At 41.2% G+C, this 14,300-nt stretch overlaps 1 protein-coding gene across 1 annotated transcript; it reads left to right on the forward strand.

Annotated features, from left to right (window-relative positions):
* The first annotated feature begins 7,305 nt into the window (after nt 1–7,305).
* PIP (prolactin induced protein) lies at nt 7,306–14,018 on the forward strand. Its single transcript, XM_058569629.1, has 4 exons — nt 7,306–7,400; nt 9,356–9,461; nt 13,457–13,571; nt 13,894–14,018. Exons 1-4 carry the CDS (start codon nt 7,306–7,308, stop codon nt 14,016–14,018), a joined length of 441 nt encoding a protein of 146 aa, XP_058425612.1.
* The last annotated feature ends 282 nt before the right edge of the window (nt 14,019–14,300 follow it).

Below are 14,300 nucleotides of genomic sequence, written 5' to 3' on the forward strand. Positions count from 1 at the left end.
CTACTCAGCCATAAGAAATGATGAAATCCAGCCATTTGTGACAACATGGATGGATCTTGAGTGTGTAATGCTAAGTGAAACAAGTCAGAGGGAGAAAGTCAACTACTGTATGATCTTACTCACAAGTAGAAGACAAAAACAACAACAAACAAACACACAGAGGTAGAGATTGGATTGGTGGTTACCAGAGGGGAGGAGGGCAGGAGAAGGGTGAAAGGAGTGATTAGGCACATGTGTGTGGTGGTGGATTGTAATTAGTCTTTGGGTGGTAAACATGAAGTAATCTATACAGAAATAAAAATATAGTGATGTACGCTTGAAATTTATATAATGTTATAAACAATGTTACCACAATAAATAAAGAAGTAAATAAAATGATAAAACAAACAAATAAAAAGAAAATCCTCCCACTAAAAGAACACCAAGCCCCGTTAGCTTCACCAACCACTTCCGCAAAATATTTCAAGAAGAAATAACAACCATTACATACAATTATTTCAAAGACTGCAAGAAGAACACTTCCCAACTCAATTTATGAGGCCAGCTTAACCCTGACAACAAATTCTGACAAATACATTACGCAATGTATAACTGAATATCCACATGGAAAAAAATTAATCTTGGTCCCTTCTTGCATCAAATATGAAAGTCATATACTGGTAGATAGTAGATCTAAATGTCTAAAGAAAAAAAAATAACCTTTTAGAAGATAATAAAAATTGGTATTTTCATTAACTTGGAATAGAGAAAACATTAACCATAAAGGAAAAGACTGATACACGTAAACATTAAAATTAAGAACTTCTGTTCATCAAAAGACATCATTAAAAGAGAGAAAGGCAATATATACAGAAATCCTACAATCAATAAGAAAAGACAAGCAACCCAACTGAAAAATGGCCAAGAGCCTTGAACAGGCACCTCACAAAAGGGAATATACAATATCCAGAAAACATATGATAATCACCAAAATTCAAAGTAAAACCACAATGAGCTCCACTACACATTCATCAGGATAGCCAAGATTAAAAGGACTGACAATATCAAATATTGTTGAGGTTGTAGTGAAATGAGAATTCTTACACCCTGCTGGTGTACAAATTGGTACACCACCTTTGGAAAACTTTTGGTATTATCTACTAAAAATGAAGATACACATACCATACGTGTATGGAAACAAGCAATTTCACCAAAACCATTCTTTTTCTTCCTAGGCACACAGCTAGTCTACATTTCCCAGTCTCCTTTGAAGATTGGTGTGACCATATCACTAAGCTGTGGCAATGGGAATACAGGATGAATGATGTAAGTCACTTCCAAATCTGGCCCATTAAAAAATCCTCCACAATCCTCCATTCTCTACTTCACTTTTCACCAACTGGATATTAAAGCCAGGATGACCTTAGAAACAACACTAAAGATGACAGTTTCTAATAGCAGAGCCACACTCCTGCCCGCTCTCACCTCTGATAGATTTTATGTGAGCTACAAATAAACTTCTACTGTCTTAAGCTACTAAGATTTCAGGATTACTCTATTAAGGCAGTTAGCATTATTATATTGTTTTGTATTGCATTCGTGTATTATTAATAGACATACACACACACACACATACTCATGCTTATCTCGAGCTGGGTTTTGATTCATATTGCAATGCTTCGGAACTCAAGTTGGATGCAACTTCCTCTGGTAATTCCTGACGTCCTCAGTATAAGTTAAGTGTCCTTTGTGCAAGTTCTATAGCACTCATGCTTTTATTAGTTGTTGTTAGTGCTGTCAAGTCAATTCTGACTCCTAGTGACCCTGTGAACAGCAGAGCAGAACCCTGCCTGGTCTTTTTGTGCAGTCCTCTCAGCTTCCAAAGCTATATCAGACAATGCTCTGCTGCCATTCATAGGGTTTTCATGGCTAAGTTTTCGGAAGTGGGTGGCCAGGTCCTTCCTCCTAGTCTGTCTTAGTCTGGAAGCTCCGCTGAAACTTGTCCACCATGGGTGACCCTGCTGGTATTTTAAATACTGGTGGCATAGCTTTCAGCATCACAGCAACATGTAGCTACCACAGTATAACAGTAGACAGACAGGTGGCATGATTCCCTGACTGGGAAATGAACCCGGGCTCTCATAGTGGTGAGAGCACCAAATCTTAACCACTAGACCACCATTTTATTAACTAGGAGACTATATAGAGTAGTCGTTACGAGTGCCAACCTCAGGTTCGCTTCTATCTGGGTTTGAATATCACTTTTTTTATTTGTTGGCTGTATGATTTGAACAAGTTATTAAAATTCTGTGAATTTCCTTACCTCAAATGTGAAATGTTACATTAAGAGACAGTAAATGTGCTTAAGGACTTAGACTCTGGTATCAGACTATTTGATTTTGAACCTCAACTCTGCCAGTTACTAACTTTGCAACCTTGAGCAAGTACTTTCTCTCTCTAGGCCTCAAATTCTCCATCTATAAAATGGGAATAATACTTAAGTTATATGATCATTTTAAGGAATAGGTGAATAAAATGTTAAGCACTTAGAATAGAATCTGACATAGTAAGCAGTCTATAAGTATTTGTTCTTTATTGTTGTTTTTGGTATTTGAAGAAGCTCTACACAATAGTTCTGGGTATGTGATTCTCATGAGAAAAGGAGGCAAAAGGAGCTGAGCTGTACTTCTGAGGTCTTTCACAATGGGAGAGAGGGTCATTTTTCAAAAGTACTCAGTGTATAAAAAGCGATAAGAATTGGGGAAACACTATGGTGGTGGGCACCCTACACTGATGAGAGAGACAAGAGGACATCTCTAGCAGCTACCATTAAGAGAAAAACGTTGGGATCAAGGAAGACACTAAGAAAGGTGTCTGTGGAATATAATGTGTAAAACTTTTCCATCTCTCCTAAAAGAATAACTATAGTAAAGACTTACGATACTATTCAAAACTTTTGAATCAAATTTATATTTTATCATTTTTAGGTGTTTGTTTGGATACTTTTTAGAATATATGGATGAACAGAAACAGGTCCCAATGCTGCCAGCTCCTTTTAGGTTAACCCTGCAAAATACTAAGTAGTCCTCAGTAAACAGAAACTATTATTATAGTGCTGACCACAGCCTATTGAATTTGTTATTTTGACTGCCTCCCCCACTATACTCTGTCTTATTCATCTCTGTATGCCCATCACCTCCCTGTCATGGTAGGTGCTCAATCAATATTTGTAGAATGGATTACCTGAAGGGATTAGGTGGATGAAGGGTGGAGAAATGAATATATAGAAGAAAGAATGAATGCTGAGATTGTTCACATCAACTTTATGGAAAAACACCCTTGTAAGGTCAACCATAGAAGATAAAATGTATGCTTATAGTGGTCTTTGTATTTACCCACTTAGGGCTCTCCACTAGTGTTTGGGCGTGCCTCACTAGGGCCTTGTCCTCACCGGTAGTTATTGGAGTAGTTAAAACCTCAGGTTCTAGAACCAGACTGTCTGGTTCAAATTCTGGCCCATCTGAAGATGTATTCGCCATAAAGTTGATGTGAATCCTCAGGGCCGCTCACTTACAGCCTCTTCCATGGTCCTGTACCTGCATTTCAAATTTGTAAGTATTTGTATTCTGTTTCTGAAAGAGGTTCCCAATATTGTAAAACGAAACTTTCAGATTCCACAAAACCTGGATCCGAAGTTGGCTCCACTAGTTACTGGCTATGTGACCTGGGCTCAATATATTTATGTGCTACGTGCCTCCATTTCCCCATTTGTAAAATGAGAGAAAGCTGGCAACCTACTTCACAGGGTTGTTTTGATGATTGAGTTAATACATGTAAAATCTTTAGCACAGTGTCATTCATGTGTGTGCTCAATGTGTGTTGGCTTCTATAATCCCCTTCTCTGGTCATTCCTTATCTTTCTCTTTCAGGAGCCCTGTCAGGTCTAGGATTACCTTGCTCTTTGCAAATATAACCTGTGGCAAGCTTCTCCTTTATCCTTAATCCCTTCCCCTTGCACTTGTGCACTTTCTCTTCTATGAGCCTCCTGAGTTGTTTACAATCTGATTTTATCAACCTCTATTTGGTTTCTTAAACCTGCTGGACTTGTTCATAATGTAAAAGACATGACAATTTGGGTTTCACTTTTTCCCCCTAGGAACCATCTGCTAGATTGGTTTTCTGAACGATAGCACTGGGAAGAATGTGGCATTATCCTCAAAGTTTTGTCATAAATAACATACTGAAAACATTCCTACATTGTATCTATAAAACTGTGGCAGCTACGTAGATTCTACCTTACCTCTGAAATATTGATCTTTTCAGATATATTCAGCTCCATGGAGACAGTCTCTGTGCCAACTGTGGAGCAGACTTGGGAAACACGGATTTTTGCATGGTGGATTTGCCTAGTTCCTGATTTTAAGCTAAATTCAATGAAAATATACAAGAAAGCATGCTGCTGCAAGGTTTGCCTGACACTGTTCATCTCCATGCAGCTCTTCTACGCAGTTTGGGTAGCGGTTGAGGAAACTATGTTGCAGTGATTTACTGTCTTATTGGCTCTCAAACTATATCACTTTCTGGAATAAATATTCATTGCTATTTAAGTCAGAATTATTTAACCAATGTCTGCAAACATTTAAATCAGGCCAAAATACCCAGGAGTACTATAATCAAACACACGTAACAGAGTTACAGATAGAAATTATGGCCATTCCTACTGGCCCATATTCCATTATTCTGTAGCCATGATTTTCCATGATATCTTTGACCAATATAGGACCATCACTTAAAAGATAATAATTTTAAAACTAATATATAGGTAAATATCATCATGTACTGCCTCTCAAAATTATGTTCAATCAGCAATTATCTGTCTTATATCTCAGAATTTCACTGCCTGTTGAGTTGACGTGACACTGAAACCTCCTGAAGCTCAGCAAAAATGGCATTAAGAACTCAGCACAACACACCTAGGTGGTATCTTCTTCACTTCCCATATGCCCTTCCCATCTGAAATTCCTGCTATATCAGGCGTTTAGAAGCTGGTTTCACGCCAAGATTCCTAGTATGCTTTCAACCAATATGAATTCCATCCCTTTCAAAATTTATTGTCGCTTCCCAAACACCAACTGTATCAGGGTTCCTAAAAGAGAAACAGAACCAATAGGATGTGTGTGTATGTGTATATATATGTATATATTTAAAGAGAGAGATTTATTTTAAGGAGTTGACTCACATAATTGTGGAGGCTGGCAGGTTCAAAATCTGAAGACCCAGGGGAGAGTTGATGTTGCAGCTTGAGTCTGAAGGCAGTCTTGAGGCAGTTTTCTCTTTCTTGGGTATCCTCAGTCCTTTCCCTTAAGGCTTTGGATGAGGACCACTCATATTATAGAGGGTAATCTGCTTTACTCTATATGTAATAATTTAAATGTTAATCTCGTTTTTAAAAATGTCTTCATAGTGACATCTAGACTGGTGTTTAACCAAAAACTAGGTACCATGGTCTAGCCAAGTTGACACATAAAACTAACCACTGCACTAGCCATGACCTGCATAGTACTTAGGATGTGTCACGTACACTTAAGGTTCTGAATATTGCAGTTCCCTGCAGACCTATGAGAGAACAGCATCTTTACCTTCAATAGATTTTCTCAACCCATTGTCATCTGCCCCTTTTGGAGCACTGCCTTTTGGGATTATGCTGGAGGTACTCCTCAAGGGTGAGGCTGTTTCTTCAAAGGGAGTTAAACCCCAGCTAAGAGCTCCGCCTGGATTTTCCCACAAGGACACTTCCTAGATTCTTTTACCCTACTTCTTCATTAATCTCAGGTCACATGCCCTTCTGATGGAAATTATTCAAGTAAATAAGAGAAGGAGCCGGTATAAAGAAAATTACAACATGGGAGAGTGTTTATGAAGGAGGGTCATTGTGACCAGGGCGAGGTGGAATGAAAGCATTGTTCCTGAGTACATGGAATGGCAACAGAGAAGAAAGCATGTGGTCAAAATAATAGCTGAAGTTATAAGTGAGGAAGGACATGAATGATGTCAAGTTCACAGGAATGAGGAGGGAAGTGGAGGACTACAATAAGCAGGCAGAGCAATTTGGAAAAATACATTCAGGAATCAGAAACATACATGTAGACTTTAATCCTGAATCCTGCCTACACCAACATACGTAGGTAACTCCCAAAACTCTGATTTTCACTTTCATGCCGGACAGGATCTTCCTGGGCTGCTATCTCTCATGGAAAGGATAGGAACAAATTGCACAATGACATACAACATAGGTTAAGGAATAAATTTAGTTGAGTAAAGAGAAATATCACAATGTCAGTATCAGCAAAAATGAGTCTCCCTCTCATCCCAGGGAGGGAAATTCCAGGGCCAGAGTAACCTTCTGGACATGGTTTGGGTTCTGTTCTAAGGGAAGGAATGCTTCCCATTGTTGGTCTCCCTGTGCACCTTGAGCTGTAAAAGAAGTGTAAGAAAGTGGTCATGTCAATAGTGAAATAAGAAGACTCTTTGGTGCCAAGAAGTCTGACTGAGAATGCCACCTATTTACAGGAATTGTCTAGAGTTAAAATATTGCCCTGCTCTGAAGACTTTGGGGTAGCTCGGGATCATAGATGTCTGTAGGGCATTACCATTGTTCCTGAAGTTAAGAAGGACACAACAATCACAAACATCTTCATGTCATCCAGTACTATGGCCTAACTTCATCATCCAGAGCAGCCTGTCTCTAGTTGTCCCCTTGCACGATTTGTGGTGGCCCTGAGGGAAGCCCTGATCACCCTAGCTCCCTAAGAAATTTTTTGAACAATATCCCCTCTTGAACTTACTATAATGGGATCGAGCAATTGTGTCCTAGAGCTGTGATCTGAAATCTGCTACCACAACTGGGTTCTCTGCCTCCAGAAACTAGGGGAGCAGTGACTGAAGCTAAGTCTACATACAGCAGGACAGACAAGCATATAATGACAATGAGGGAAAAGAAAGCATTTCCATAAGCCAAGAAAGAGCTGTTATGTCTTTTGATGGTCTGGCCAGTCTGAGACACTCTGATACTGAGAAAATAAGGAATGATAATCTAACTCCTCTCCTAGACTCTAAAACTCTAGCTGAATGTTGACTTATTCCATAGAAAAACAAACTTTAGTTCAACAAGGAAAGATCATGAATGGGAAGGGTAATTGGGTAATTAACCACATAAATCCGCTTGGCAGCTCTCCTACTTCCTTGACCTTGATCTGCATATAAGGAGTGTGTTGGGCACCTGGGACCCTACTGCTCTCTAGGACATCACATTCTGTTTCCTCCAGCATGCGCTCTTTCCAGCTCCTGTTCAGGGCCAGCCCTGCTGCCCTGCTCCTGGTTCTCTGTCTGCAGCTGGGGATCAACAAAGCTCAGGAAGACACGTGAGCCAAACCTTTCTCCACCTCACAAAAAACCTTTCGGGGAGGGCTCCTCTCTTAGTCTGGAAATATACATATCCCTTCCTGAAAACTTTTTCAACTTCCCAGAACTCCAGTCCCAGGAGCTCTCATGAATCCCACGCCAAGTCCCACTTATCTCCTCTTAGGAAGCCCCAACAATTCCCCTCACATTTCCACTGGGTGCTTCTAGGTTGCCCATGGAAATAAGACTGCCAGTATACTTATAAGTAGTAATTAACAATTAGTCTTGCTTTAAAGCTCTGATCCACATCCCGTACACAGACTACACCTTTGTTAGATTTCTGCTCAGTAAATTTCACCTTCTCACATCTTGCCTCCTGGAACAGAAAGTTTAGCAGGTCTGTGAGTTCCAACAATAGCTTTGGGCAGCTTTGGAAGGACTCCTTGAAGAATCAGAGGCCCTGGTCACTGATCCTTGACTTCATGGTCTGAGGTTGAGCTAGCCCAGTAGCTTAGCCATTCTTCCTACTCTGAAGCCCAAATATGAATGTGAGGACAACTCACCCTCCCACCAACATGGGCCTGGGAGCACAGGTTCAGAAGCCAACTCATTGAGGGTGCATGTTTGAAGGAAGCAGAAAAAAATGGGGCAAGCAAAATGAAACAGGAAATGGAGCCAGAGTCTGGGGACAACCAAGGACACTCAGCAAATCTAGGAAGTTTTCTCTACAGGAACAGGGTTTAGAATCCTGGGTCTCTGGATTGTGATTCTGATGGTACTCTCTTTGGCATGACCAGATGTCCTGTTCTGGAGGAAACTATTCAGGGTTTTGACAAGCTGGTATAGTGGAGGCAGGTGTCCCAAGAAATGTTGAGTGGGGACACGTTGAGATACAGATGTCACTCCACTTATCCCTGAGGGGTAGCAAGTTGTTGAAACAAGCTGTGCTGAGTAGGGTGACCAACCATCCCAGTTTGCCTAGGAATTTCTTGGTTTTAGCACTGAAAGTCCCTCATCCCAGGAAGCTCCTTACTCTTGGGCAAACTCGGATGATTGGTCACTCTAGCTAAGCTGGTCATCCTATCAATCCTAAATTTATTTACAAATGGGAGGAATTATGAAAACACTTAAGTCTTCACACCCCTTTTCTGTGCACTGAGCACTGGAGCAACTGGTATAAGAAATGGAATCTCTCTGAAATCTATGTTTTACCCTAGGAAAATGGGACTGTGAATCATTGTAGGCCAAGAAACTGAATTCTCTCCTGTCCCACTCAACCCCAAAAGAGCTGAGCCAGCCGTTTCTGGAAAAGTGAAAGTAACTCTCCTGGTCCTGAACCCAGTCCTCATTGACTGAAGAAGAATACTTGGCCATTCTCTTTGCCTTCATTTCCTTTTTCCTATCAGGTTGTAGTGTGTGACCTGAATGTGAGGTAGCATCTAAAGTTCCCAATAATGGCCATGTGTCCAAATCCCCTACACAGCTGAATAAATACAAATTCCTAGGCCCCATGGGGAACCAAAGAAGGAGGATCTTCAAGGGTGGTCCTACAAACTCCTCCAGTGCATTGAGATGTTTACAGTTTAATGTGATTCTGTTGATATGGAATTTTCTACTGATGATGACTTGAGCCCTTCCACTCAGTGCACAATCAGCAGAACCTGTAGAAATTTATTAGGCTGTGGCATGTGTTATTGCACTTTCATTCTTTTTTTAAATTTATTTTTTGTCAATGGAAGAAAAGAAAATGTTCAGTTTTAAAGTATCCAAGTTGCCTTTTTAAGCAAAAATAAATCTGTACAGAACAACCAAATCAACCAAAAATCAAAAGTTCCCAGGGGATTCTGACACTCAGCAATTGATCCAACTCTCATCCTCTCCTTTCCCTGCACCTTCCTTGTTCCCTCTGCCCTGCTCAGTGTACCCCCTCTCTCGTGGATTGGTCTCTGATCTCTTTCCTGCTTCTCTATTACAGTCGAAAGGCGATAATAATGGACTTGCAGATACCCCAAAGTGCAAGTCCAAATGAAGAGGTCACTGCGAAGCTTACAGTTAAGACACAATTGAGAGAATGTTTGGTGGTAAGTAGAGGCCTGGGAGAGTGAACTCAAAAATCCTACTCCTTAATTATGAATACAGTTAGATTAATCTCTCACTTTAATGTCACATATTATAATTAATAACATAATGAATAGCAACCCATGCTTCCAATTCTCCTTTATATTGTGCCACTTGAGCTTCAGAACAATCATGGGAGCTCAGGGCCGATTACTGTTCTTATTTTACAGATGAAGGAACCCTTATCCAGAGAGCTGTAGGAAGGATGAGAAAGAGAGAAAGAAGGAATGGGTCGAGAGTAAAGCACAGCTAAGAGGGAGAAGAGAAAAAAGTGTAAGAGCTGGGGAGAACTGGGAAGAGTTCCTCCAAGGTCCTGGGCGTGATTGCTTGAGATAAGGGGTGGGAGGGGGGTTCTTAACAGGAAAAACCACAACCCCATTCAATAGGTTGAGGCAGGTGGGGAGAAGAGAGAAAATGCAGAGAATGTGCAAGATATGACTCTCCTCTTCAGTAAGCCCTGAGCAGAGTCTGCTTTCCTCTCTCCCTTCCTCTGCTCTTCTGCTCTGTCATCAGAAGTTGATTCTTGTTCCAGCCTCCCCTCCCTGACGAGGAGCCCACACTTCTCCCTTCTCCCAGTTCAGCAGCCATGGAAGGGAGGTCCAATCCCTGTACTAGATCAGAGGTTCTCAAATGGTAATGTGCGTAAGACTCACCTGTGCGTCATCCCTCCTGTTTGGCTGCTCTGGGCCATGAGGAAAAGGGACTTGGCAGGTTTCACCCACAGAGACTCTTTCCCCAGAGAAGAGTGTGTCCTTCTTCACCTCACTGGCAGTCTTCTCAGGTGTGGTCACAGACACACAATCTGTCCCTTGTTACCTACCTCTGCTCTAGGTCCAAGACCCATGCATCTCCCCCACCTCCTTCCAGAAAGACACCTTCTCGGGCAGCACAAGTATTTCCCTACACCATGAGTTTCCTAATTCAAATTAGATGTAAGGACAATGATTAAATAGAAAATAAAATTGAGAGCTTGAGGATTGCTATTCATTAAAATATATTCTAGAAATGGCCCCACACCTATAAGAGAAAGATTTCTGGTATCTGAGCAAAGAATAAGACAGCTGCTTTGTCAAATTCTTCTGTTTACAGTCCAAGGATATGAACCATGTATGTTAATTTGGAGAGGGAGGGAGATTGAATCATAATTTTTCAATTTTGTGTTTTATTTATCATAACCATAGATGATAAAAGGAGTGAGAACATGTGCATAAAAGTTTTGTGATAATGGTAGTTTTCGGTGATGATAGATAATGAAACTCCATTTCCACCTCTGAGAAAGTGACAGGTGTAAAAAAATGTGTTTAACCAACAAAGTGATATGTGATATAATTTTGTGTTACGGTGATTAATAAGACTATCTTTTAAGAACAATGCTAGTATCATAAAATAAAGTGATCTTGGGGCCGGCCTGGTGGCACAAGCGGTTAAGTGCGTGTGCTCCGCTGCGGCATCCCAGGGTTTGGCAGTTCAGATCCCGGGCGCACACCGATGCACAGCTTGGCAAGCCATGCTGTGGCGGCATCCCATGTAAAGTGGAGGAAGATGGGCACGGAGGTTAGCCCAGGGCCAGTCTTTCTCAGCAAAAAAAGAGGAGGATTGGCAGATGTTAGCATAGGGCTGCTCTTCCTCACAAAAATAAATAAATAAATAAATAAAATAAAATAAAGTGATCTTTTTACAACCTACCCAAGTACAAGTAAAGGATAAAGAGTTCCATAGAATAAATTAGAGTTTATGGGAAAGGAAATTTTGGTAGTTCTGGTCAACCAATTTTTATTTTCAGCTTCCAATAAAAAATAAATGTATAGCTATAAAAACATCTTCACATTTTTTTAATTTTAGGAAAATATAATTTTTTATGTGTGTGAAGTTTCTAGCACCTAATCCACATTTTCTATCAGTTGTAATGTTTTTGCAGCTAAATTTGTGATCAAGTGAGGTATTAGGATCACAAATATAAAACTAAAATAGAATTGATATACTCTCAATCATGTATTTGAATATAAAGATCATATAAATCTTTAAGATTGAAGAAAACTTGTAGTAAACCACAGTGCTCAAACATCTGTGGTATGGACCAGTTTGCTGGTCTCATGAAGTTTATGGAACTTTTATAAGAAAATTGCTTTTAAATGTGTAAATAAAATACATTGGATTACATAGAAAACTTACCATATTGAAGAACAGTGATAAAATTACTAAAAATAAACTTATGAGGGCTGGCCCTGTGGCTTAGCAGTTAAGTGCATGCGCTCCGCTACTGGCGGCCCTGGTTCGGATCCCAGGTGTGCACCGACGCACCGCTTCTCCGGCCATGCTGAGGCCGCGTCCCACATACGGCAACTAGAAGGATGTGCAACTATGATGTACAACTATCTACTGGGGCTTTGGGGGAAAAAAAAAGGAAGAGGATGGGCAATAGATGTTAGCTCAAAGCCGGCCTTCCTCAGCAAAAAGAGGAGGATTAGCACAGATGTTAGCTCAGGGCTGATCTTCCTCACAAAAAAAATAAATAACTAAATAAAATAAATAAACTTGTGATACAGTAATAAACATGTTTCTTTATCGACACATTAGCTGAATAGGCAATACATTTAAAATATAGAAAAGTTATTTTATTTTATAAGGGTTATCTATGTCATGGCTGTTGTTGCTTACCTTGAATAAGTACCTTCAACTGTGCAATGGTCTTTGACAACAAATCACATGTGTCATGCTGGACTTCCAGTGGGTTCTGATTTTTTGTCTTGAATATGCAAGTATTGAAAATTCCAATTCGTGAAGATATATCATTGCAAATGTAATAAAAAGGTAAACAAGGCAAGTGTCGGCTTCTCTAAAGAAACACCAGGGTCTCCAAATTGTTCTGAGTAAACTTCCAATGGTGAGAACGCTTGCATTCACTGTTTGGGGCTAACAGGCTATTCGGTGCAGAGTTACCTGGGTGAGCTTCAGGAGAGGGCAGCATCCCCAGCCATGCCCAGGCAGCCACTCTGATGACTCCCATGTGTCCAAGGTAGCAATGAGTACAGGCAATATTCTGAGATATCTAAAGCTGTAATGTGGTAGCAACACATCTCTGTTTCTCCTTGTGATAAAATCAGACATACCGCTAAAGCCACTGTTGCTCATTGATGACCCTCACAACAGAAGGAATGCTCGATTTCGATGACAGCTCAGTAAAAAAAGATACAGTTTCTGTCCATCTGAGTTCACAGACTCACTGAATTCTATTCACAGACCTCTCTGGGTCTATGGCCCAGGACTAAAGCCCTGGGTTGAACACTAACTAGACAAAAGTTTCCTGACTCCGCTGAAATGCACATACGCAATACTCTGGGATCTTCAGTTGTAAAGCCCTCTCAAGTTAAAAAAGGAAAAGGGAAATTTACCTTCAAGATTTCCTTTGCTTATCTAATAGCCAGGTTTGGTAGGTAATTGTTTTCCTCTCACAGTTGAGGAAAGCGAGTGTGAGAGATGTCACTTGAGTTACCAAAGGTCACAAGTTCTACAGGAGCACAGGTGGAGCTTGGTCACAGTCTGGCAACAAGGCCTGGCTTTGCCTTCTACACCCAAGCATCCAGGCTGTGGTCGCAGGCCCATTCCTGAAAGCCCTGGCCAGGGAACTAAAGCAAGCCTGCTCCTGGCATGAACAGCTGCCCCAGGAGGAGATCTCCTGACCCTGTGGGTTCACCTCCCCTTCCCTCCGGAGCCCTAGGCCCACACTGCTAAAGCAGGAATTTGAAGGCATGAGGACAGAAAACCTTCTGACCTAGACTTTAGCTCCTGAAACGATACTCCAAAAGTAGACTCCCCTGTGCCTCTGACCCACCTCTGTCCCTGCATTTCACCCTCTAATGACATCCTCTCCTCCCCCTCCTTCGCCCTCTTGTCTTTCTCTCCCTTTCCCATCCCCAGACTAACACTGGGTGCTCTCTTCCCCTCTCTTCCTCCCCAGATTAAATCTTACCTCGTAAGCAGTGCTCCAATTGATGGCTCTTTTAACTATAAATACACCAGCTGCCTCTGTGAAAATTATCCAAGAACCTTCTTCTGGGACTTTCAGACCAACAGTAAGTATAGGAATTGTCCAAGTGAAGAACTATCACCAGGGAGGGAAAACCATAAAGAGAAATGTGGCTCTGGATCTGAAGCATAACCCTGGGGAAGAAAGGTGGAGAGGAAAGGAGGGAAGAAGAGGGGGGAGGTAGATGGGGACCATGCCCAGGTTCGAAAGGTGAGAGATTATGTGAGAAAAGCTACTAATGGAGACACATTTACGAATGATTTGGGGAAACTGAATCCCAATGGGGAGGTGCCCGATACTAGTAGAAAAGATAGGACCCTGGGGTTAGAGTGTTAACCAGAAATAATCTTTGTCCTTGTATCTTTCAGGCACTGTAAGAATAGCAGCAGTGGTTGACATTTTTCGTGAACTAAATATCTGCCCTAACGATAAGGCAGTGGTGCCCATTGATGCAAACCATTTTCAAGTCCTTACAACCCTAATTATAGCCTGATCTTAGTGGAAGCCTTTGTCTCTCTGCTCCCCAACCCCAGGTCACAGGTTTCCCAGGTTTCCTCTAAGGAAACTCAGCTGGAGTATCAGTGGTGATCTGTAAAATAAACTTTTCACAAGCTTCTCTGTGTTCTGTTGTGTCTTCCCTCCAAAATCTATCCCAGAGGAGCCTTAGAGTACCCCGAATGTCTAGAACTTTGGTCTTTCAATGAAGCTTGACTGAGGAAACTTTATGTTTCTCACTGCCCACTGATATGAAGAGGGATAGAAGAGGAAATAGAGA

The sequence above is a fragment of the Diceros bicornis genome, chromosome 3 (assembly GCF_020826845.1).
Source record: "Diceros bicornis minor isolate mBicDic1 chromosome 3, mDicBic1.mat.cur, whole genome shotgun sequence".
Taxonomy (NCBI): Eukaryota; Metazoa; Chordata; class Mammalia; order Perissodactyla; family Rhinocerotidae; genus Diceros; species Diceros bicornis.

Coding starts and splice junctions, on each gene's coding strand:
- PIP (XM_058569629.1), top strand. CDS start 7,306: ATGCGCTCTTTCCAGCTCCTGTTCAGGGCCAGCCCTGCTGCCCTGCTC. Junction 7,401..9,355: donor AACAAAGCTCAGGAAGACAC/GTGAGCCAAACC, acceptor TCTCTATTACAG/TCGAAAGGCGATAATAATGG. Junction 9,462..13,456: donor AATTGAGAGAATGTTTGGTG/GTAAGTAGAGGC, acceptor CTTCCTCCCCAG/ATTAAATCTTACCTCGTAAG.